The sequence below is a fragment of the Lepidochelys olivacea genome (genome assembly GCF_965140295.1).
Source record: "Lepidochelys olivacea isolate rLepOli2 genome assembly, chromosome: 28".
Lineage (NCBI taxonomy): Eukaryota > Metazoa > Chordata > Testudines > Cheloniidae > Lepidochelys > Lepidochelys olivacea.
This window is the reverse complement of record NC_140438.1, coordinates 6,020,371-6,042,096: the sequence shown is the minus strand read 5'-3', so window position 1 is coordinate 6,042,096 and position 21,726 is coordinate 6,020,371. Positions and strand designations below refer to the sequence as shown.

Genomic DNA, 21,726 nt, shown 5'->3' with positions numbered 1-21,726 from the left:
TGGGTTAGAGCAGGGGGGCTGGGAGCCAGGACTCCTGGGTTCTCTCCCTGGTTCTGGGAGGGGAAGGGGGGCTGGTGGGGGGTGGGCCAGGGTGGGGGTGGGGAGGGCCCCTGGCTGGGCCAGCAACTGGGGAATCCAGGCCAAATTTAACCCTGGCAGCTGGGCCGGGACTAGCCGGGGTGGGGCGGGGCCGGGGAGGAAGGGTGTGGGGCGGAGACAGATGCACTGGGTGTGAGGGGAGATCCCCCCTCCGCTCCCCGCTGAGCCCTCCCCCCCCCCCGGTGCTCCTTTCTCTGTGTCCGGGGGGGGCGGGCACCTGCTTCTCCCTTGGCACCGTCCCTCCCCCCCTGCCCTGGGCTGTGCCAAGAGGCCGGCCCCGGTGAGCCACATGGAAATATGGGGGCGGGCAGGGCTGGGAGCCAGGACTCCTGGGTTCTCTCCCTGGCTCTGGGAGGGGAGTGGGGGCTGGTGGTTAGAGCAGGGGGGCTGGGAGCCAGGACTCCTGGGTTCTCTCCCTGGCTAGGGGAGGGGAGTGGGGGCTGGTGGTTAGAGCAGGGGGGCTGGGAGCCAGGACTCCTGGGTTCTCTCCCTGGCTCTGGGAGGGCAGTGGTGGCTGGTGGGTTACAGCAGGGGGGGCTGGGAGCCAGGACTCCTGGGTTCTCCCCCCAGCTCTGGGAGGGGAGTGGGGGGTTAGAGCAGGGTGGGCTGGGAGCCCGGACTCCTGGGTTCTCTCCCTGGCTCTGGGAGGGGGAGGGGGGCTGGTGGATAGAGTGGGGGGACTGGGGGTCAGGACTCCTGGGTTCTCTCCCTGGCTCTGGGAGGGGAGTGGGGGCTGGTGGGTCAGAGCAGGGGGGGCTGGGAGCCCGGACTCCTGGGTTCTCTCCCTGGCTCTGGGAGGGGAGTGGGGGCTGGTGGGTGAGAGCGGGGGGGCTGGGAGCCCGGACTCCTGGGTTCTCTCCCTGGCTCTGGGAGGGGAGTGGGGGCTATGGGGTAGAGTGCGGGAGCGGCCGGGGCTACTCTTGCTTTTTCTGGGATCAGCTGGGTGTGGACCCAGGCGTCCTACCCAGGTTCCCTCCCCCCCTGCAGCTGCCTTGGTCCTTTTCCCTGCGTTTCCTGTTCCAAATTTGTTTGCTGACTTGTGCGCCCCGCCCCAGAGGTGGCCGCGTCTCAGGGCCGGGCGAGGGGGCCCCAGGCCCCCTGCGCCCCGCCCCAGAGGTGGCCACGTCTCGGGGCCGGGCGAGGGGTCCCCGGGTCCCCTGCGCCCCGCCCCAGAGGAGACCGCGTCTCGGGGTCCCCGGGCCCCCTGTGCCCCGCCCCAGAGGTGGCCGCGTCTCGGGGCCGGGCGAGGGGGCCCCGGGTCCCCTGCGCCCCGCCCCAGAGGAGGCCGCGTCTCGGGGTCCCCGGGTCTCCTGCGCCCCGCCCCAGAGGAGACCGCGTCTCGGGGTCCCCGGGCCCCCTGCGCCCTGCCCCAGAGGAGGCCGCATCTCGGGGTCCCCGGGTCCCCTGCGCCCCGCCCCAGAGGCGGCCACGTCTCGGGGTCCCCGGGCCCCCTGCGCCCCGCCCCAGAGGAGGCCGCATCTCGGGGTCCCCGGGTCCCCTGCGCCCCGCCCCAGAGGCGGCCACGTCTCGGGGTCCCCGGGCCCCCTGCGCCCCGCCCCAGAGGCAGCTGCATCATCTCCTGAGCACGTCTCTCTCCCCCCTGCAGGTGACCATGTCGTCGATGGACCCCCTGCCCCCCGCCCTGCCCCCCACCCAGAAGCCCACCCGCATCATCAAGCCACGGCCCCCCTCCCGGTCGCGGCCCTGCCTGGCCCCCCAGCAGGACCTGGGGCTGCCGAGCCCAGAGGCCGCCCCCCTGCCGGCCCCCTGCCTGGATGCGCCCCCCGGCAGGGCGCAGCGCCCGGGCAACGTCCGCAAGATCGTGGGGCGCTTTGAGCACCGGGCGGGTGGGGGCCGGGCCCCCAGCCCCCCGCTGGAGAATGGGGCCCGGCCCCCCCCGGGGACGGAGCTCGGTGAGTCTGGCTTGGGGCGCCCCTGGGGCGTGTGGGGCATCGCGTGACAGGCCCCCCCCCTCACCCCGTCTCTCTCTCTCTCCCCCTGCAGGTCGGTGCCCGGACGCCGTGGGGGAGCCCCCCATCCCGGAGCCCCCGGCCGCCTGCCCCCCACGCTGCCCCTGCGGCTGCCATCGGCACCGGCCCGGCATGGTGCTGGCCTGGGTGCCGGCCCCCGAGGGGGAGGAGCCAGGCTCGGACGGCTCCGCCTCCACCGACGAGGGGGGCCCCCTCTTCCGGCGCCTCCTGGAGGTCACCCCCGCCCCCCAGTCCCGCTGGTCCCCCCTCAAGCCCCCTGCCCCGCCCCCCGAGGACGGCAGCGTGGTTCTCACCAGCTACCGCCCCACGGCCCAGCTCAACGGGGGCCCGGCGCTGGCCAAGCCCCCCCGGCGGGCCAAGGGGGGGGCGCCCGAGGCGGCCCGGCCCCCCCCGGCCGTGCCCCCCAAGACCCCGGCGAAGCCCCTGCGCGGGACACAGGGCACAGGGCTCGGCTCCTGGCAGCCAGAGCGGGGGGACAGCTGCCCCCCATCCTCTGCCCCCTGCCAAGCCCCTCCAGTCCCTGCCAAACCCTGCCCCCCACCCCCGCCTGCCCAGCCCCCCCACGAACCCCCAATCGCTGCCAAAGCGCGCCCCCCAACCCCGCCCCCTGCCCAGCCTGCCCCAGGCCCCCAAGTCCCTGCCAAGACATGTTCCCTACCGCCGCCCCCCACCCAGCCTCCCCCGCCCCCCGCCAAGCTCTGCCCCCCGCCGCCCGCCCCCCCGCAGAAGGAGCACGCCCCGGCGCCGGGGGACGAACCCCGCCAAGGTACGGCCCGGGGACCAGGGTCCATCCACGCCCCGAATCCTGGGGCTGGGTCCCGGCTGCCCCATGGGAGGGGGGTGGGGGGGTCCGGACTGGAGAGGGGGGGGCTGCATTTCCTCGTTGTGGGGAGGCTGGGATCGGGGTTCCCCGGCTGGGGGAGGCTGGGGGGGAGGGGATCAGGGTTCCCCAAGGGGGTGTGGGTTTGGAGTGGGGGGGGGGGAGCCAGGAGCGGGGCTGGCTCGGGGGGGCAGGTCCCCCCAGCCCCACTGACCCCACACTCCGTGTCCCCAGGAGACTCGGATGGCCACAGTCCGGAGCCAGAGCCGCCGAGGGACAGGTCTGTGTCCCCCCCAGCCCCCCATCTGTCCCCCTGCCCCCCCCACCTCTCCCTCCGTCTGCCCTCCAGCCCCCCTGTTTGTCTCTCTGCCCCCCAGCCCCTCTGTCCGCCCCCCCGCAGCCCCCTGTCTGTCCCCCTGCCCCCCGCCACCTCTCCCTCCATCTGCCCTCCAGCCCCCCCGTTTGTCTCTCTGCCCCCCAGCCCCTCTGTCCGCCCCCCCGCAGCCCCCTGTCTGTCCCCCTGCCCCCCCCTCTCCGTCCATCTGCCCTCCAGCCCCCCCGTTTGTGTCTCTGCCCCCCAGCCCCTCTGTCCGCCCCCCCGCAGCCCCCTGTCTGTCCCCCTGCCCCCCCACCACCTCTCCGTCCATCTGCCCTCCAGCCCCCCCGTTTGTGTCTCTGCCCCCCAGCCCCTCTGTCCGCCCCCCGCAGCCCCCTGTCTGTCCCCCTGCCCCCCGCCACCTCTCCGTCCGTCTGCCCTCCAGCCCCCCCGTTTGTGTCTCTGCCCCCCAGCCCCTCTGTCCGCCCCCCGCAGCCCCCTGTCTGTCCCCCTGCCCCCTGCCACCTCTCCCTCCGTCTGCCCTCCAGCCCCCCTGTTTGTCTCTCTGCCCCCCAGCCCCTCTGTCCGCCCCCCCGCAGCCCCCTGTCTGTCCCCCTGCCCCCCGCCACCTCTCCGTCCGTCTGCCCTCCAGCCCCCCCGTTTGTGTCTCTGCCCCCCAGCCCCTCTGTCCGCCCCCCCGCAGCCCCCTGTCTGTCCCCCTGCCCCCCGCCACCTCTCCCTCCGTCTGCCCTCCAGCCCCCCGGTTTGTCTCTCTGCCCCCCAGCCCCTCTGTCTGCCCCCCCGCAGCCCCCTGTCTGTCCCCCTGCCCCCTGCCACCTCTCCCTCCGTCTGCCCTCCAGCCCCCCTGTTTGTCTCTCTGCCCCCCAGCCCCTCTGTCCGCCCCCCCGCAGCCCCCTGTCTGTCCCCCTGCCCCCCGCCACCTCTCCGTCCGTCTGCCCTCCAGCCCCCCCGTTTGTGTCTCTGCCCCCCAGCCCCTCTGTCCGCCCCCCCGCAGCCCCCTGTCTGTCCCCCTGCCCCCTGCCACCTCTCCCTCCGTCTGCCCTCCAGCCCCCCTGTTTGTCTCTCTGCCCCCCAGCCCCTCTGTCCGCCCCCCCGCAGCCCCCTGTCTGTCCCCCTGCCCCCCGCCACCTCTCCGTCCGTCTGCCCTCCAGCCCCCCCGTTTGTGTCTCTGCCCCCCAGCCCCTCTGTCCGCCCCCCCCCCCGCAGCCCCTCGTCTGTCCATGCGGCTCTGACCTCGCTCCCCCTCCCCCCACAGGTGCTGCCCATCCCCGAAGGGCCCCGGCTGGGGGCTGCCCCTGCAGGACGGTAAGGGGGGGCTGTGCCGGGGGGGCGCTGGCGGAGGGGGGGGAGCAGGGGCTGCGGGACGGGGGGGGGGGATTCCCGGGTATGGGGATCGGGGCAGGAAGGGTCCTGGGGCAAGGGCACGGGGCTGGGGGAGGGGATTGGGGCCCCGGGGTGGGGTGGGGGTGAATGGGGGGCAGCCTGACCCCTTTCTCCCCCCCCCCAGAGCCCCTGTACCAGACCTACCGGCAGGCCGTCATCCGCAAGGAGATCCAGCGCCAGACCCTGCCCCATAGCGCCAGCCCGAGCAGCTGGGACGAGGCCCCGGCGCCCCCCCCGGGCCCCCCCGGCGCCCCCCGCAGCACCCTCTGGCAGGACCTGCCGGCCGTGCGGGAGAGCGGCCTCCTCCGGCACATCAGCCCCCAGGAGCGCAAGATGCAGGAGGTGGGTTGGGCCCCCCGCCGCCCCCCCGCTTCCCCTGCCCCCCCGGTTCCCCTGCCCCCCCAGCGCCATATCCCCCGCTTCCTCCTGCCCCCCCGATTCCCCTGCCCCCCCAGCGCCATGTCCCCTGGTTCCTCCTGGCCCCCCAATTCCCCTGCCCCCCAATTCCCCTGTCCCCCCAGCACCATGTCCCCTGGTTCCTGCTGGCCCCCCAATTCCCCTGCCCCCACCAGCGACATGTCCCCCACTTCCTCCTGGCCTCCCAATTCCCCTGCCCCCCCAGCGACATGTCCCCCACTTCCTCCTGGCCCCCCAATTCCCCTTCCCCCCAGCGCCATGTCTCCCACTTCCTCCTGGCCCCCCAATTCCCCTGCCCCCCCAGCACCATGTCCCCCACTTCCTCCTGGCCCCCCAATTCCACTGCCCCACCAGCAACATGTCCCCCACTTCCTCCTGGCCCCCCAATTCCCTTGCCCCTCCAGCGCCATGTCCCCTGGTTCCTCCTGCCCCCCTGATTCCCCTGCCCCCCCGCGCCATGTCCCCCGCTTCCTCCTGCCCCCCCAGCACCTTGCCCCCCGGTACCCCTGCCACGCCCCACTGGCTGTGCCCCCTGCCCCCCCCGCCGTGCCCCCCGGTCCCCTCTGCCCCCGGCCTCCCCGCCAGGCCCCGGGCTCCCGAGCGACGGCGAGGCCAGGGGAGGGGCCCGGGGACCTCGCGCGCCCCCCGGGGCCCCCGGCCTGACCCCCGCCTGTCCCGGCAGAGCCTGTTCGAGGTGCTGACGTCGGAGGCCTCCTACCAGCGCTCGCTGCGGCTGCTGGCCCAGCACTTCGTGGGCTCGCGGGAGCTGGGCGAGACCCTGGGGCCCCGGGAGCGCCAGGCCCTCTTCTCCAGCGTCCTGCGGGTCAAGGAGATCAGCGCCAGGTCAGCCCCCCCGCCAGCCCCCGCGTGCCCCCCGCCACCCCCCGCCGCCCCCCGCCTTCCCCCTGGCCCCCCACCGGCCCCCCGCCGCCCCCCGCCAGGCCCTCTTCTCCAGCGTCCTGCGGGTCAAGGAGATCAGCGCCAGGTCAGCCCCCCCGCCGGCCCCCGCGTGCCCCCCGCCGCCCCCCGCCGCCCCCCACCTTCCCCTGGCCCCCCGCCGCCCCCCGCCAGGCCCTCTTCTCCAGCGTCCTGCGGGTCAAGGAGATCAGCGCCAGGTCAGCCCCCCCGCCTTCCCCCTGGCCCCCCACCGGCCCCCCGCCTGCCCCCCGCCGCCCCCCGCCAGGCCCTCTTCTCCAGCGTCCTGCGGGTCAAGGAGATCAGCGCCAGGTCAGCCCCCCCGCCAGCCCCCGCGTGCCCCCCGCCACCCCCCGCCTGCCCCCCGCCTTCCCCCTGGCCCCCCACCGGCCCCCCGCCTGCCCCCCGCCGCCCCCCGCCTGCCCCCCGCCTTCCCCCTGGCCCCCCACCGGCCCCCCGCCTGCCCCCCGCCGCCCCCCGCCAGGCCCTCTTCTCCAGCGTCCTGCGGGTCAAGGAGATCAGCGCCAGGTCAGCCCCCCCGCCGGCCCCCCGCCGCCCCCCGCCTGCCCCCCGCCTTCCCCCTGGCCCCCCACCGGCCCCCCGCCTGCCCCCCGCCGCCCCCCGCCAGGCCCTCTTCTCCAGCGTCCTGCGGGTCAAGGAGATCAGCGCCAGGTCAGCCCCCCCGCCGGCCCCCGCGTGCCCCCCGCCACCCCCCGCCGCCCCCCGCCTTCCCCCTGGCCCCCCGCCTGCCCCCCGCCGCCCCCCGCCGCCCCCCGCCTTCCCCCTGGCCCCCCACCGGCCCCCCGCCTGCCCCCCGCCGCCCCCCGCCAGGCCCTCTTCTCCAGCGTCCTGCGGGTCAAGGAGATCAGCGCCAGGTCAGCCCCCCCGCCGGCCCCCGCGTGCCCCCTGCCGCCCCCCGCCTGCCCCCCGCCATCCCCCTGGCCCCCCGCCGGCCCCCCGCCTGCCCCCCGCCGCCCCCCGCCAGGCCCTCTTCTCCAGCGTCCTGCGGGTCAAGGAGATCAGCGCCAGGTCAGCCCCCCCGCCGGCCCCCGCGTGCCCCCTGCCGCCCCCCGCCTGCCCCCCGCCATCCCCCTGGCCCCCCGCCGGCCCCCCGCCTGCCCCCCGCCGCCCCCCGCCAGGCCCTCTTCTCCAGCGTCCTGCGGGTCAAGGAGATCAGCGCCAGGTCAGCCCCCCCGCCGGCCCCCGTGTGCCCCCCGCCGCCCCCCGCCGCCCCCCGCCTTCCCCCTGGCCCCCCACCGGCCCCCCGCGTGCCCCCCGCCAGGCCCTCTTCTCCAGCGTCCTGCGGGTCAAGGAGATCAGCGCCAGGTCAGCCCCCCCGCCAGCCCCCGCGTGCCCCCCGCCACCCCCCGCCGCCCCCCGCCTTCCCCCTGGCCCCCCACCGGCCCCCCGCGTGCCCCCCGCCAGGCCCTCTTCTCCAGCGTCCTGCGGGTCAAGGAGATCAGCGCCAGGTCAGCCCCCCCGCCGGCCCCCGCGTGCCCCCCGCCGCCCCCCGCCTGCCCCCCGCCTTCCCCCTGGCCCCCCACCGGCCCCCCGCCTGCCCCCCGCCGCCCCCCGCCAGGCCCTCTTCTCCAGCGTCCTGCGGGTCAAGGAGATCAGCGCCAGGTCAGCCCCCCCGCCGGCCCCCGCGTGCCCCCCGCCGCCCCCCGCCGCCCCCCGCCGCCCCCCGCCTTCCCCCTGGCCCCCCGCGGCCCCCCGCCAGGCCCTCTTCTCCAGCGTCCTGCGGGTCAAGGAGATCAGCGCCAGGTCAGCCCCCCCGCCGGCCCCCGCGTGCCCCCCGCCGCCCCCCGCCTGCCCCCCGCCTTCCCCCTGGCCCCCCACCGGCCCCCCGCCTGCCCCCCGCCGCCCCCCGCCAGGCCCTCTTCTCCAGCGTCCTGCGGGTCAAGGAGATCAGCGCCAGGTCAGCCCCCCCGCCGGCCCCCGCGTGCCCCCCGCCGCCCCCCGCCTGCCCCCCGCCTTCCCCCTGGCCCCCCACCGGCCCCCCGCCTGCCCCCCGTCGCCCCCCGCCAGGCCCTCTTCTCCAGCGTCCTGCGGGTCAAGGAGATCAGCGCCAGGTCAGCCCCCCCGCCGGCCCCCGCGTGCCCCCCGCCACCCCCCGCCGCCCCCCGCCTTCCCCCTGGCCCCCCACCGGCCCCCCGCGTGCCCCCCGCCAGGCCCTCTTCTCCAGCGTCCTGCGGGTCAAGGAGATCAGCGCCAGGTCAGCCCCCCCGCCGGCCCCCGCGTGTCCCCCGCCGCCCCCCGCCGCCCCCCACCTTCCCCTGGCCCCCCGCCGCCCCCCGCCAGGCCCTCTTCTCCAGCGTCCTGCGGGTCAAGGAGATCAGCGCCAGGTCAGCCCCCCCGCCGGCCCCCCGCCGCCCCCCGCCTTCCCCCTGGCCCCCCACCGGCCCCCCGCCGCCCCCCGCCAGGCCCTCTTCTCCAGCGTCCTGCGGGTCAAGGAGATCAGCGCCAGGTCAGCCCCCCCGCCGGCCCCCGCGTGCCCCCCGCCACCCCCCGCCGCCCCCCGCCTTCCCCCTGGCCCCCCACCGGCCCCCCGCGTGCCCCCCGCCAGGCCCTCTTCTCCAGCGTCCTGCGGGTCAAGGAGATCAGCGCCAGGTCAGCCCCCCCGCCGGCCCCCGCGTGCCCCCCGCCGCCCCCCGCCTTCCCCCTGGCCCCCCACCGGCCCCCCGCCGCCCCCCGCCAGGCCCTCTTCTCCAGCGTCCTGCGGGTCAAGGAGATCAGCGCCAGGTCAGCCCCCCCGCCGGCCCCCGCGTGCCCCCCACCACCCCCCGCCGCCCCCCGCCTTCCCCCTGGCCCCCCACCGGCCCCCCGCGTGCCCCCCGCCAGGCCCTCTTCTCCAGCGTCCTGCGGGTCAAGGAGATCAGCGCCAGGTCAGCCCCCCCGCGTGCCCCCCGCGTGCCCCCCGCCGCCCCCCGCCGCCCCCCGCCTTCCCCCTGTCCCCCCGCCGCCCCCCGCCAGGCCCTCTTCTCCAGCGTCCTGCGGGTCAAGGAGATCAGCGCCAGGTCAGCCCCCCCGCCGGCCCCCGCGTGCCCCCCGCCGCCCCCCGCCGCCCCCCGCCTTCCCCCTGGCCCCCCGCCGCCCCCCGCCAGGCCCTCTTCTCCAGCGTCCTGCGGGTCAAGGAGATCAGCGCCAGGTCAGCCCCCCCGCCGGCCCCCGCGTGCCCCCCGCCGCCCCCCGCCTGCCCCCCGCCTTCCCCCTCGCCCCCCACCGGCCCCCCGCCTGCCCCCCGCCAGGCCCTCTTCTCCAGCGTCCTGCGGGTCAAGGAGATCAGCGCCAGGTCAGCCCCCCCGCCGGCCCCCGCGTGCCCCCCGCCGCCCCCGCCGCCCCCCGCCTTCCCCCTGGCCCCCCACCGGCCCCCCGTGTGCCCCCCGCCGCCCCCCGCCAGGCCCCCTTCTCCAGCGTCCTGCGGGTCAAGGAGATCAGCGCCAGGTCAGCCCCACCGCCGGCCCCCGCGTGCCCCCCGCCGCCCCCTGCCTTCCCCCTGGCCCCCCACCGGCCCCCCGCGTGCCCCCCGCCAGGCCCTCTTCTCCAGCGTCCTGCGGGTCAAGGAGATCAGCGCCAGGTCAGCCCCCCCGCCGGCCCCCGCGTGCCCCCCGCCGCCCCCCGCCGCCCCCCGCCTTCCCCCTGGCCCCCCACCGGCCCCCCGCGTGCCCCCCGCCGCCCCCCGCCAGGCCCTCTTCTCCAGCGTCCTGCGGGTCAAGGAGATCAGCGCCAGGTCAGCCCCCCCGCCGGCCCCCGCGTGCCCCGCGCCGCCCCCCGCCGCCCCCCGCCTTCCCCCTGGCCCCCCACCGGCGCCCCGCCGCCCCCCGCCAGGCCCTCTTCTCCAGCGTCCTGCGGGTCAAGGAGATCAGCGCCAGGTCAGCCCCCCCGCCGGCCCCCGCGTGCCCCCCGCCGCCCCCCGCCGCCCCCCGCCTTCCCCCTGGCCCCCCACCGGCCCCCCGCGTGCCCCCCGCCAGGCCCTCTTCTCCAGCGTCCTGCGGGTCAAGGAGATCAGCGCCAGGTCAGCCCCCCCGCCGGCCCCCGCGTGCCCCCTGCCGCCCCCGCCGCCCCCCGCCTTCCCCCTCGCCCCCCACCGGCCCCCCGCGTGCCCCCCGCCGCCCCCCGCCAGGCCCTCTTCTCCAGCGTCCTGCGGGTCAAGGAGATCAGCGCCAGGTCAGCCCCCCCGCCGGCCCCCGCGTGCCCCCCGCCGCCCCCCGCCGCCCCCCGCCTTCCCCTGGCCCCCCGCCGCCCCCCGCCAGGCCCTCTTCTCCAGCGTCCTGCGGGTCAAGGAGATCAGCGCCAGGTCAGCCCCCCCGCCGGCCCCCGCGTGCCCCCCGCCGCCCCCCGCCGCCCCCCACCTTCCCCTGGCCCCCCGCCGCCCCCCGCCAGGCCCTCTTCTCCAGCGTCCTGCGGGTCAAGGAGATCAGCGCCAGGTCAGCCCCCCCGCCGGCCCCCGCGTGCCCCCCGCCACCCCCCGCCGCCCCCCGCCTTCCCCCTGGCCCCCCACCGGCCCCCCGCGTGCCCCCCGCCAGGCCCTCTTCTCCAGCGTCCTGCGGGTCAAGGAGATCAGTGCCAGGTCAGGCCCCCCCCGCCGGCCCCCGCGTGCCCCCCGCCGCCCCCGCCTGCCCCCCGCCTTCCCCCTGGCCCCCCGCCGGCCCCCCGCCTGCCCCCCGCCAGGCCCTCTTCTCCAGCGTCCTGCGGGTCAAGGAGATCAGCGCCAGGTCAAGCCCCCCCGCCGGCCCCCGCGTGCCCCCCGCCGCCCCCCGCCTTCCCCCTGGCCCCCCGCCGGCCCCCCGCCTGCCCCCCGCCAGGCCCTCTTCTCCAGTGTCCTGCGGGTCAAGGAGATCAGCGCCAGGTCAGCCCCCCCGCCGGCCCCCGCGTGCCCCCCGCCGCCCCCCGCCTGCCCCCCGCCTTCCCCCTGGCCCCCCGCCGGCCCCCCGCTGGCCCCCCGCCTGCCCCCCGCCAGGCCCTCTTCTCCAGCGTCCTGCAGGTCAAGGAGATCAGCGCCAGTTCAGGCCCCCCCGCCGGCCCCCGCGTGCCCCCCGCTTGCCCCTGCGTGCCCCCCGCCTTCCCCCTGGCCCCCCGCCGGCCCCCCGCCTGCCCCCCGCCAGGCCCTCTTCTCCAGCGTCCTGCGGGTCAAGGAGATCAGCGCCAGGTCAGGCCCCCCCGCTGGCCCCCGCGTGCCCCCCGCCGCCCCCCGCCTGCCCCCCGCCTTCCCCCTGGCCCCCCGCCGGCCCCCCGCCTGCCCCCCGCCAGGCCCTCTTCTCCAGCGTCCTGCGGGTCAAGGAGATCAGCGCCAGGTCAGCCCCCCCGCCGGCCCCCGCGTGCCCCCCGCCTGCCCCCCGCTTTCCCCCTGGCCCCCCGCCGGCCCCTCGCCTTCCCCCTGGCCCCCCGCCGGCTCACCGCCGGCCCCCCGCCTGCCCCCTGGCCCCCCGCCGTCCCGCGCGTCCCCCCTGCGTGCCCCCCGCCTTCCCCCTGGCCCCCTGCCGGCCCCCGTGTGCCCCCGCATGCCCCCCTCCTTCCCCCTGGCCCCCGCATGCCCTCCGCCGGTCCCCCGCGTGTTCCCCACCGGCCCCCGCCGGCCCCCCGCCTTCACCCTGGCCCCTCGCCTGCACCCGCTCCCCCGCCTGCCCCCTGGCGTGCCCCACGGCCTGCTCCCTGCCCCCTGCGTGCCCCACGGCATGCCCCCTGCCCCCACGTTCCCTCTAGGCTGCCCCCCCATGTGCCTCGGGCCTGCCCCCCCATACCCTGGTGTGCCCCACGGCATGTCCCCCGGCTTGCCCCCCCATGTATCCCCAGCATGTCCCCCCCAGCCCGCCCCCCGTATGTCCCCTCATGTCCCCCCGGACCCCCTCCAGTTCCACCCCCAGCCCCCCCCAGCGCACCCCTCGTGCCGCCCCCCGCCCTGATGCCCCCCCCCGCCCGCGGCAGGTTCCTGGCGGCGCTGGAGGGACGCGTGGCCGAGAGCCTGCAGATCCGCGACGTGAGCGACGTGGTGGCCGCCCACGCCCGGCGCGACTTCCCCGCCTACGTGGACTACGTCCGCAACCAGCCCTACCAGGAGAAGGAGTACAGCGCCCTCATGTGCGGGCGGGGCCATGGGGACGGGGGCGGGGCCACGGGGAGAGGGGGCGGGGCCACGGGAGACGGGGGCGGGGCGATGGGGAGAGGGGTGGGGCTATGGGGAATGGGGGCGGGGCCATGGGGAGAGGGGGTGGGGCCATGGGAGACGGGGGCGGGGCGATGGGGAGAGGGGAGGGGCCATGGGGAGAGGGGGCGGGGCCACGGGAGATGGGGGCGGGGCGATGGGGAGAGGGGTGGGGCTATGGGGAATGGGGGCGGGGCCATGGGGAGAGGGGCGGGGCCATGGGGACGGGGGCGGGGCCACGGGGAGAGGGGGCGGGGCCACGGGAGACGGGGGCGGGGCGATGTGGAGAGGGGCGGGGCTATGGGGAATGGGGGCGGGGCCACGGGGAGAGGGGGCGGGGCCATGGGAGACGGGGGCGGGGCGATGGGGAGAGGGGTGGGGCTATGGGGAATGGGGGCGGGGCCATGGGGAGAGGGGGTGGGGCCATGGGAGACGGGGGCGGGGCGATGGGGAGAGGGGAGGGGCCATGGGGAGAGGGGGCGGGGCCACGGGAGATGGGGGCGGGGCGATGGGGAGAGGGGTGGGGCTATGGGGAATGGGGGCGGGGCCATGGGGAGAGGGGCGGGGCCATGGGGACGGGGGCGGGGCCACGGGGAGAGGGGGCGGGGCCACGGGAGACGGGGGCGGGGCGATGGGGAGAGGGGTGGGGCTATGGGGAATGGGGGCGGGGCCATGGGGAGAGGGGCGGGGCCATGGGGAATGGGGGCGGGGCCACGGGAGACGGGGGCGGGGCGATGGGGAGAGGGGTGGGGCTATGGGGAATGGGGGCGGGGCCATGGGGAGAGGGGGTGGGGCCATGGGAGACGGGGGCGGGGCGATGGGGAGAGGGGAGGGGCCACGGGGAGAGGGGCGGGGCCACGGGGAGAGGGGGCGGGGCCACGGGAGACGGGGGCGGGGTGATGGGGAGAGAGGTGGGGCTATGGGGAATGGGGGCGGGGCCATGGGGAGAGGGGGTGGGGCCATGGGAGACGGGGGCGGGGCGATGGGGAGAGGGGAGGGGCCATGGGGAGAGGGGGCGGGGCCACGGGAGACGGGGGCGGGGCTATGGGAAGAGGGGCGGGGCCATGGGGAATGGGGGCGGGGCCATGGGCAGAGGGGGTGGGGCCATGGGAGACGGGGCGGGGCCATGGGCCGTTGGGGCGGAACCATGGGGTGTGGGGTGGGGCCAGGGGGGACAGGGACGGGGGTGACAGGAGAGGCGTATGGGGGGCCGAGGAGGAGGGGGACGGGGGCACAGAGGTCGGGGACGGGGGGCCGAGCGGGAGGGAGACGGGGGCACAGAGGGCGGGGGCGGCGGGGGAGGGGGAGGGGGGGCCAAGGGGGACGGGGGCACAGAGGCCGGGGCCGGGGGGCCGAGCGGGAGGGGGACGGGGGCACAGAGGGCGGGGGCGGCGGGGGAGGGGGACGGGGGGCCGAGGGGGACGGGGGCACAGAGGCCGGGGCCGGGGGGCCGAGGAGGAGGGGGACGGGGGCACAGAGGGCGGGGACGGGGGGCCGAGCGGGAGGGGGACGGGGGCACAGAGGGCGGGGGCGGCGGGGGAGGGGGAGGGGGGGCCGAGGGGGACGGGGGCACAGAGGCCGGGGCCGGGGGGCCGAGGAGGAGGGGGACGGGGGCACAGAGGGCGGGGACGGGGGGCCGAGCGGGAGGGGGACGGGGGCACAGAGGGCGGGGGCGGCGGGGGAGGGGGAGGGGGGGCCGAGGGGGACGGGGGCACAGAGGCCGGGGGCGGGCTGGTGGCCGGGCCGAGGCCCGGGCGCCCTGGCTGGGACTTGGGGGGCGGCCCCGTCTCACCCCTCTCCCCCCCCCCCCCGCCCCAGGGAGCGAAACGGGCCCTTCGGGGCGGCGCTGGGCCGGCTGCAGGAGCACCCCCTGTGCCAAGGCCTCCCCCTCCTCTCCTTCCTGCTGCTCCCCTTCCAGCGCATCACCCGCCTCAAGATGCTCCTGGAGGTAGGGACCCCGGCGTCCGGGACGGCCTGCGCCCCGCGGCCCAGAGCAGGGGCTGGGGGCCAGGACGCCTGGGTTCTCTCCCTGGCTCTGGGAGGGGCGTGGGGGGCCTGGTGCTTAGAACAGGGGGGACTGGGGGTCAGGACTCCTGGGTTCTCTCCCCGGCTCTGGGAGGGGGAGGGGGGCTGGTGGATAGAGTGGGGGGACTGGGGGTCAGGACTCCTGGGTTCTCTCCCCGGCTCTGGGAGGGGGAGGGGGGCTGGTGGATAGAGTGGGGGGACTGGGGGTCAGGACTCCTGGGTTCTCTCCCCAGCTCTGGGAGGGGGAGGGGGGCGTGGTGCTTAGAACAGGGGGGGCTGGGGGTCAGGACTCCTGGGTTCTCTGCCTGGCTCTAGGAGGGGGAGGGGGCTGGTGGATAGAGTGGGGGGTCTGGGAGTCAGGACGCCTGGGTTCTCTGCCCGGCTCTGGGAGGGGCGTGGGGGCTGCTGGGTGAGAGCAGGGCGGGGCTGGGGGCCAGGACGCCTGGGTTCTCTCCCCGCCTCACCCGGGTCCCCCCTGTGCCCCAGAACATCCTGCACCGGGCGGAGGAGGGCTCGGAGCGGGAGCGAAACGCGCTGGACGCACTGGCCTGCGTCTCCCAGGTGAGTCGGGGGGGGAGAGGCTGGGGGGGGCTGGTGGGGGGCTGGGGGCTGCCCCCCCTCACTCGCCCCCCTCTGCCCCCCAGATCATTGAGGAGTGCAACTCGGAGGTGGGGCGCATGCGGCAGACGGAGGAGCTCATCGAGATCGCCGGGCGCATCGACTTCGACCAGCTCAAGGTGCCCCCCGGGCCCCCCCCAGGCCCCCCCCAGGCCCCTCGGAGTCTGGGCCTGTGGCCAGGCCCCTGGCAGCTCGCGCCCCCCCCGGACGGTGGCCCCCATCCCCGGTGTGGGCCCGGAGGTCCTGCCCCCCATGGGTCTGGTGCTGCCCCCGCCCACATGCTGGGGGTCCCGCCCCTCCCCCGGCGTCTCTGCCCCCCCCCGCCCTGTGCTGGGGGTCCCGCCCCTCCCCCGGCGTCTCTGCCCCCCCCGCCCTGTGCTGGGGGTCCCGCCCCTCCCCCGGCGTCTCTGCCCCCCTCGCCCTGTGCTGGGGGTCCCGCCCTTCTCCCGGACATCTCTGCCCCCCTCGCCCTGTGCTGGGGGTCCCGCCCCTCTCCCGGGCATCTCTGCCCCCCTCGCCCTGTGCTGGGGGTCCCGCCCTTCTCCCGGACATCTCTGCCCCCCTCGCCCTGTGCTGGGGGTCCCGCCCCTCTCCCGGGCATCTCTGCCCCCCTCGCCCTGTGCTGGGGGTCCCGCCCCTCTCCCGGACATCTCTGCCCCCCCCGCCCTGTGCTGGGGGTCCCGCCGCCCCCCGGCGTCTCTGCCCCCCCGCCCTGTGCTGGGGGTCCCGCCCCTCTCCCGGCGTCTCTGCCCCTCCCCCGGCATCTCTGCCCCCCCTGCCCTGTGCTGGGGGTCCCGCCCCTCCCCCGGCGTCTCTGCCCCCCCCCGCCCTGTGCTGGGGGTCCCGCCCCTCTCCCGGCGTCTCTGCCCCCCTCGCCCTGTGCTGGGGGTCCCGCCCCTCTCCCGGCGTCTCTGTCCCCCCCGCCCTGTGCTGGGGGTCCCGCCGCCCCCCGGCGTCTCTGCCCCCCCGCCCTGTGCTGGGGGTCCCGCCCCTCTCCCGGCGTCTCTGCCCCTCCCCCGGCATCTCTGCCCCCCCTGCCCTGTGCTGGGGGTCCCGCCCCTCCCCCGGCGTCTCTGCCCCCCCCCGCCCTGTGCTGGGGGTCCCGCCCCTCTCCCGGCGTCTCTGCCCCCCTCGCCCTGTGCTGGGGGTCCCGCCCCTCTCCCGGCGTCTCTGTCCCCCCCGCCCTGTGCTGGGGGTCCCGCCCCCCCCGGCGTCTCTGACCCCCCCCGCCCTGTGCTGGGGGTCCCGCCCCTCCCCCGGCGTCTCTGCCCCCCCCCGCCCTGTGCTGGGGGTCCCGCCCCTCTCCCGGCGTCTCTGCCCCTCCCCCGGCATCTCTGCCCCCCCCCCGCCCTGTGCTGGGGGTCCCGCCCCCCCCGGCGTCTCTGCCCCCCCGCCCTGTGCTGGGGGTCCCGCCCCTCCCCCGGCGGCTCTGCCCCCCCCCGCCCTGTGCTGGGGGTCCCGCCCCCCCCGGCGTCTCTGCCCCCCCGCCCTGTGCTGGGGGTCCCGCCCCTCTCCCGGCGTCTCTGTCCCCCCCGCCCTGTGCTGGGGGTCCCGCCCCCCCGGCGGCGCTGACCCCTCCGCCCCCCAGGCGGTGCCCATCGTCTCGCAGAGCCGGCGGCTGGAGAAGCAGGGGGGCCTGGCCGAGGTGCTGCCCCGGGGGTCCCTGTTCGGCACCAAGCCCCGGACGGTTCCCATCTACCTCTTCCTCTTCAGCGACCTGCTGCTGCTCACCCGCCGCAAGAGGTGGGGCTGGGGGGCAGGCCGGGGGGCTGGGGGGCTCCAGGCCGGGGGGCTGTGGGGGGCTCCAGGCAGGGGGGCTGGTTTGGGCAGGGGCTGGGGGGCTCCAGGCAGGGGGGCTGGTTTGGGCAGGGGCCGGGGGGCTGTGGGGGGCTCCAGGCAGGGGGGCTGGTTTGGGCAGGGGCTGGGGGGCTGTGGGGGGCTCCAGGCAGGGAGGCTGGTTTGGGCAGGGGCTGGGGGGCTGGGGGTCTAGCCAGGGGGGCTGGTTTGGGCAGGGGCTGGGGGGGTCCAGGCAGGGGGGCCGGTTTGGGCAGGGGCCGGGGGGCTGTGGGGGGCTCCAGGCAGGGGGGCCGGTTTGGGCAGGGGCTGGGGGGGCTCCAGGCAGGGGGGCTGGTTTGGGCAGGGGCTGGGGGGGTCTAGCTAGGGGGGCTGGTTTAGGCAGGGGCTGGGGGGCTCCAGGCAGGGGGGCTGGTTTGGGCAGGGGCTGGGGGGGTCTAGCTAGGGGGGCTGGTTTAGGCAGGGGCTGGGGGGGTCCAGGCAGGGGGGCCGGTTTGGGCAGGGGCTGCGGGGGCTCCAGGCAGGGGGGCCGGTTTGGGCAGGGGCTGGGGGGCTGGGGGGGCTCCAGGTAGGGGGGCTGGTTTGGGCAGGGGCTGGGGGGGCTCCAGGCAGGGGGGCCGGTTTGGGCAGGGGCTGTGGGGGCTGTGGGGGGCTCCAGGCAGGGGGGCTGGTTTGGGCAGGGGCTGGGGGGCTCCAGGCAGGGGGGCCGGTTTGGGCAGGGGCTGGGGGGGTCTAGCTAGGGGGGCTGGTTTAGGCAGGGGCTGGGGGGGTCCAGGCAGGGGGGCCGGTTTGGGCAGGGGCTGCGGGGGCTCCAGGCAGGGGGGCCGGTTTGGGCAGGGGCTGCGGGGGCTCCAGGCAGGGGGGCCGGTTTGGGCAGGGGCTGGGGGGCTGGGGGGGCTCCAGGTAGGGGGGCTGGTTTGGGCAGGGGCTGGGGGGGCTCCAGGCAGGGGGGCCGGTTTGGGCAGGGGCTGTGGGGGCTGTGGGGGGCTCCAGGCAGGGGGGCTGGTTTGGGCAGGGGCTGGGGGGCTCCAGGCAGGGGGGCCGGTTTGGGCAGGGGCTGGGGGGGTCCAGGCAGGGGGGCCGGTTTGGGCAGGGGCTGGGGGGGCTCCAGGCAGGGGGGCCGGTTTGGGCAGGGGCTGGGGGGGTCCAGGCAGGGGGGCTCCAGGCAGGGGGGCTGGTTTGGGCAGGGGCTGGGGGGCTCCAGGCAGGGGGGCTGGTTTGGGCAGGGGCTGGGGGGGTCTAGCCAGGGGGGCTGGTTTGGGCAGGGGCTGGGGGGGTCCAGGCAGGGGGGCCGGTTTGGGCAGGGGCCGGGGGGGTCTAGCCAGGGGGGCTGGTTTGGGCAGGGGCTGGGGGGCTCCAGGCAGGGGGGCCGGTTTGGGCAGGGGCTGCGGGGGCTCCAGGCAGGGGGGCCGGTTTGGGCAGGGGCTGGGGGGGTCCAGCCAGGGGGGCCGGTTTGGGCAGGGGCTGGGGGGCTCCAGGCAGGGGGGCCGGTTTGGGCAGGGGCTGGGGGGGTCCAGGCAGGGGGGCCGGTTTGGGCAGGGGCTGGGGGGCTGGGGGGGCTCCAGGCAGGGGGGCCGGTTTGGGCAGGGGCTGGGGGGGTCCAGGCAGGGGGGCCGGTTTGGGCAGGGGCTGGGGGGGTCCAGGCAGGGGGGCCGGTTTGGGCAGGGGCTGGGGGGCTGGGGGGGCTCCAGGCAGGGGGGCCGGTTTGGGCAGGGGCTGGGGGGGTCCAGGCAGGGGGGCCGGTTTGGGCAGGGGCTGGGGGGGCTGTGGGGGGCTCCAGGCAGGGGGGCCGGTTTGGGCAGGGGCTGGGGGGGCTCCGGCCGCACCCTGACGCCCCGTGTCCCCCCCCAGCACGGGGCGCTTCGTGGTGCGGGATTACGGGCACCGCTCGCTGGTCTCGGTGCAGGGGGTGGGCCAGCCCCCCCCGGCGCCCGGCCTGGGCCAGGCCTTTTACCTCACCCTGCTGGAGAACCACCGGGGCCAAGCCTGCGAGCGTCTCTGCCGGGCCCCCAGCCAGTGAGTGGGGGGCCGCGGGGAGGTGGAGGGGCCCCGGGGGAGCAGGGATCGGGGCTGGAGGCCAAGGGGGAGTCCCGGGGGGGGGGTTGGTTGGCCCCCCTCCCTGTCCCTGAGGGGGCCCTGTAGCTGTTTTGGGGAGGGGAGGTGGGTGTAAGGACGGGAAACCCCCCCCCACACACACCGAGGATGGGGGGGCAATGGCGCTCCCCCTTTCACAGTCTTCCTCCCCCTTACCCCCCCCCCCCCAGGTCGGACATGCACCGATGGATGGAGGCCTTCCCCCAGCACGGCGCCCCCCCCAGCCTGCCCCAGGAGATCATCTACGAGGACTGGGGTGGGTACTCGCCGCCCGGACGCCTGGGTCCTACCCGGCTCTGGGAGGGGAGGAGGGTCTAGTGGTTGGGGGGGGGGGGCCTTGGAGCCAGGACGCCTGGGTTCTCTCCCTGGCTCTGGGAGGGGAGTGGGGGCTTGTGGTTAGAGCAGGGGGGCTGGGAGCCAGGACTCCTGGGTTCTCTCCCCGGCTCTGGGAGGGGAGTGGGGGCTGGTGGGTTAGAGCAGGGGGGCTGGGAGCCAGGACTCCTGGGTTCTCTCCCCGGCTCTGGGAGGGGAGTGGGGGCTTGTGGTTAGAGCAGGGGGGCTGGGAGCCAGGACTCCTGGGTTCTCTCCCTGGCTCTGGGAGGGGAGTGGGGGCTGGTGGGTTAGAGCAGGGGGGCTGGGAGCCAGGACTCCTGGGTTCTCTCCTGGCTCTCACCTGCCCCCCTCTCCCCCCAGACTGCCCCCAGGTGCAGTGCGTGGAGCCCTACGTGGCCAGGCAGGCCGATGAGCTGAGCCTGGAGCCGGCCGACGTGGTCAACGTGCTGCGGAAAACGAGCGAGGGTGAGCGCCGGGGATGGGGGGGGGCGTCGCTGCGGGGTGCAGCCCCCCCCAGAGCCCAGTGCCCAGGCCGGGAGCCCCAGTGCTGCCCCACGGTGGAAGGAGCTGGATCAAACCCAGGCACCTGCTGGCTCTCCCTGCTCCATGCTTTGCCCCGCCCCCCGGTCCCCCACCCATTGGGGTCCCCCCAACCCTCCCCCCTGTGGGCCCCAAATCCCTGGGCCCTCTTGCCCCACCGCTGTCCCCCCCCATGCATCCACAGCCCCTCCCCCAGGCGCTGGCGTGGGTCTTTTCCCCCCGTGGCGGGAGGGTGCCGAGGGCAGGCTCGTTGGCGGTGCCCCAGGCCGGCCGCGCTCACCCCTCCCCTCGCCCCGGCAGGCTGGTGCCAGGGCCAACGACTGGCCGACGGGCGCAAGGGCTGGTTCCCAGCCAGCCACGTGCAAGAGATCACCAACGAGCACGTCCGCCGGCGCAACCTGCGTGAGAGACACCGGCTCCTCCAGGCCGCCCGCCAGCTGCAGGTCAGCCGCCTCGCCGCCGCCAAGGCCGGCTCCACCTGAGCCGGGCCGGGCCCCGCGCCCTGATCCACCTGAGCTGGGCCGGGCCCCGCGCCCTGATCCACCGGGGCCGGACACGGGACGTGCCCTGATCCGCCAGGGTCCGCGCCCTGATCCGCCGGGGCCCGGACACGGGACGTGCCCTGATCCACCTGAGCCGGGCCGGGCCCCGCGCCCTGATCCACCGAGGCCGGACACGGGACGTGCCCTGATCCGCCGGGGCCCGGACACGGGACGTGCCCTGGTCCGCCGGGGCCCGGACACGGGACGTGCCCTGATCCACCTGAGCCGGGCCGGGCCCCACGCCCTGATCCACCGAGGCCGGACACGGGACGTGCCCTGATCCGCCGGGGCCCGGACACGGGACGTGCCCTGGTCCGCCGGGGCCCGGACACGGGACGTGCCCTGGTCCGCCGGGGCCCGGACACGGGACGTGCCCTGATCCACCTGAGCCGGGCCGGGCCCCGCGCCGATCCACCGGGGCCGGACACGGGACGCGCCCTGATCCGCCGGGGCCCGCGCCCTGATCCGTCGGGGGGGCCTGGACTGGGACGTGCCCTGATCCACCGGGGCCGGGATATTGGGCTAAGTTGGGGGGGGGGGTGCAGGCCAGGGCCCCCCACCCCTACCCGCAGCCAGCGGTGTTGGAGGGGGGCGGCTCCAGGACAAGCTACCTCACCTGTCCCCCCCCCTCCGTGAACCAGCACCCCTCCACCACGCGTCCCTGGAGCTGTGACCCCCCCCCCCAGCCCGGCCCCTCCCTGGCAGCTCTCAGCAGGGATCCGGGCATGGGGGGCAGCGTGGGGCTGGCGGGTTCAGCTGCTGTTTCTTGGCCTGGCTGGTGCCCCCCCCGTATTAATTTATTAGGGCTCGCGGGGGGGACGACGGTGTCATGCCAGGGCTGGTTTTTATAAACAGAAAGTGAAAGGAACGTGTGGCCCTATGATTGACGGGGGGGGGGCGCCGTGTGTGTGTGTGGGGGGAGGCGTTTTGGGGGGTCACATGCTTTCTCCTGGGGGGGCTGCGTCACAGACCACCCCCACCCCACAGATGCTGGGCAGGGACTTACGCTCCAGCTGTCAACTGCCCCCCCACGGTTTCCGGCCTGGTGGGTGCCTGGCTCGGCCCTGGCACCGGGGGCGCCCCACGGCGGGCGGCCGGCACCCCGAGCGCCCCTCCCCCCGAAGCACGTTCCACATGAGAGCTGGGGTATTAGCCCCTCGGGGTGCAGCCCCCCCTCCAACCCATCCAGAGCCGGGGAGAGAACCCAGGAGTCCTGGCTCCCAGCCCCCCCTGCTCTCATCACCAGCCCCCACTCCCCTCCCAGAGCTGGGGAGAGAATCCAGGAGTCCTGACCCCCAGCCCCCCCTGCTCTAACCACCAGTCCCCCCACTCCCCTCCCAGAGCCGGGGAGAGAACCCAGGAGTCCTGACCCCCAGCCCCCCCTGCTCTAACCACCAGTCCCCCAACTCCCCTCCCAGAGCCGGGGAGAGAACCCAGGAGTCCTGACCCCCAGCCCCCCCTGCTCTAACCACCAGTCCCCCCACTCCCCTCCCAGAGCCGGGGAGAGAACCCAGGAGTCCTGACCCCCAGCCCCCCCTGCTCTAACCACCAGTCCCCCCACTCCCCTCCCAGAGCTGGGGAGAGAACCCAGGAGTCCTGACCCACAGCGCCCCCTCCTCTAACCACCAGCCCCCACTCCCCTCCCAGAGCCGGGGAGAGAACCCAGGAGTCCTGGC

General features: G+C 77.7%; 1 protein-coding gene across 1 annotated transcript in view; it reads left to right on the top strand.

Annotated features, from left to right (window-relative positions):
- LOC311513973 (rho guanine nucleotide exchange factor 15-like) overlaps window positions 1-20,918 on the top strand; it is a 28,688-nt gene extending 7,770 nt beyond the window's left edge. The window contains exons 2-17 of the mRNA XM_084616189.1: window positions 1,706-2,012; window positions 2,104-2,675; window positions 2,787-2,856; window positions 3,145-3,190; window positions 4,503-4,552; window positions 4,755-4,972; window positions 5,730-5,890; window positions 11,888-12,040; window positions 13,923-14,052; window positions 14,616-14,690; window positions 14,774-14,866; window positions 16,336-16,490; window positions 18,393-18,557; window positions 18,806-18,891; window positions 19,329-19,433; window positions 19,809-20,918. Coding sequence (XP_084472315.1) covers window positions 1,712-2,012; window positions 2,104-2,675; window positions 2,787-2,856; window positions 3,145-3,190; window positions 4,503-4,552; window positions 4,755-4,972; window positions 5,730-5,890; window positions 11,888-12,040; window positions 13,923-14,052; window positions 14,616-14,690; window positions 14,774-14,866; window positions 16,336-16,490; window positions 18,393-18,557; window positions 18,806-18,891; window positions 19,329-19,433; window positions 19,809-19,990 — 2,562 coding nt within the window. The 5' untranslated portion in view covers window positions 1,706-1,711 and the 3' untranslated portion in view covers window positions 19,991-20,918. The remainder of the gene's footprint in view (window positions 1-1,705; window positions 2,013-2,103; window positions 2,676-2,786; window positions 2,857-3,144; window positions 3,191-4,502; window positions 4,553-4,754; window positions 4,973-5,729; window positions 5,891-11,887; window positions 12,041-13,922; window positions 14,053-14,615; window positions 14,691-14,773; window positions 14,867-16,335; window positions 16,491-18,392; window positions 18,558-18,805; window positions 18,892-19,328; window positions 19,434-19,808) is intronic.
- The last annotated feature ends 808 nt before the right edge of the window (window positions 20,919-21,726 follow it).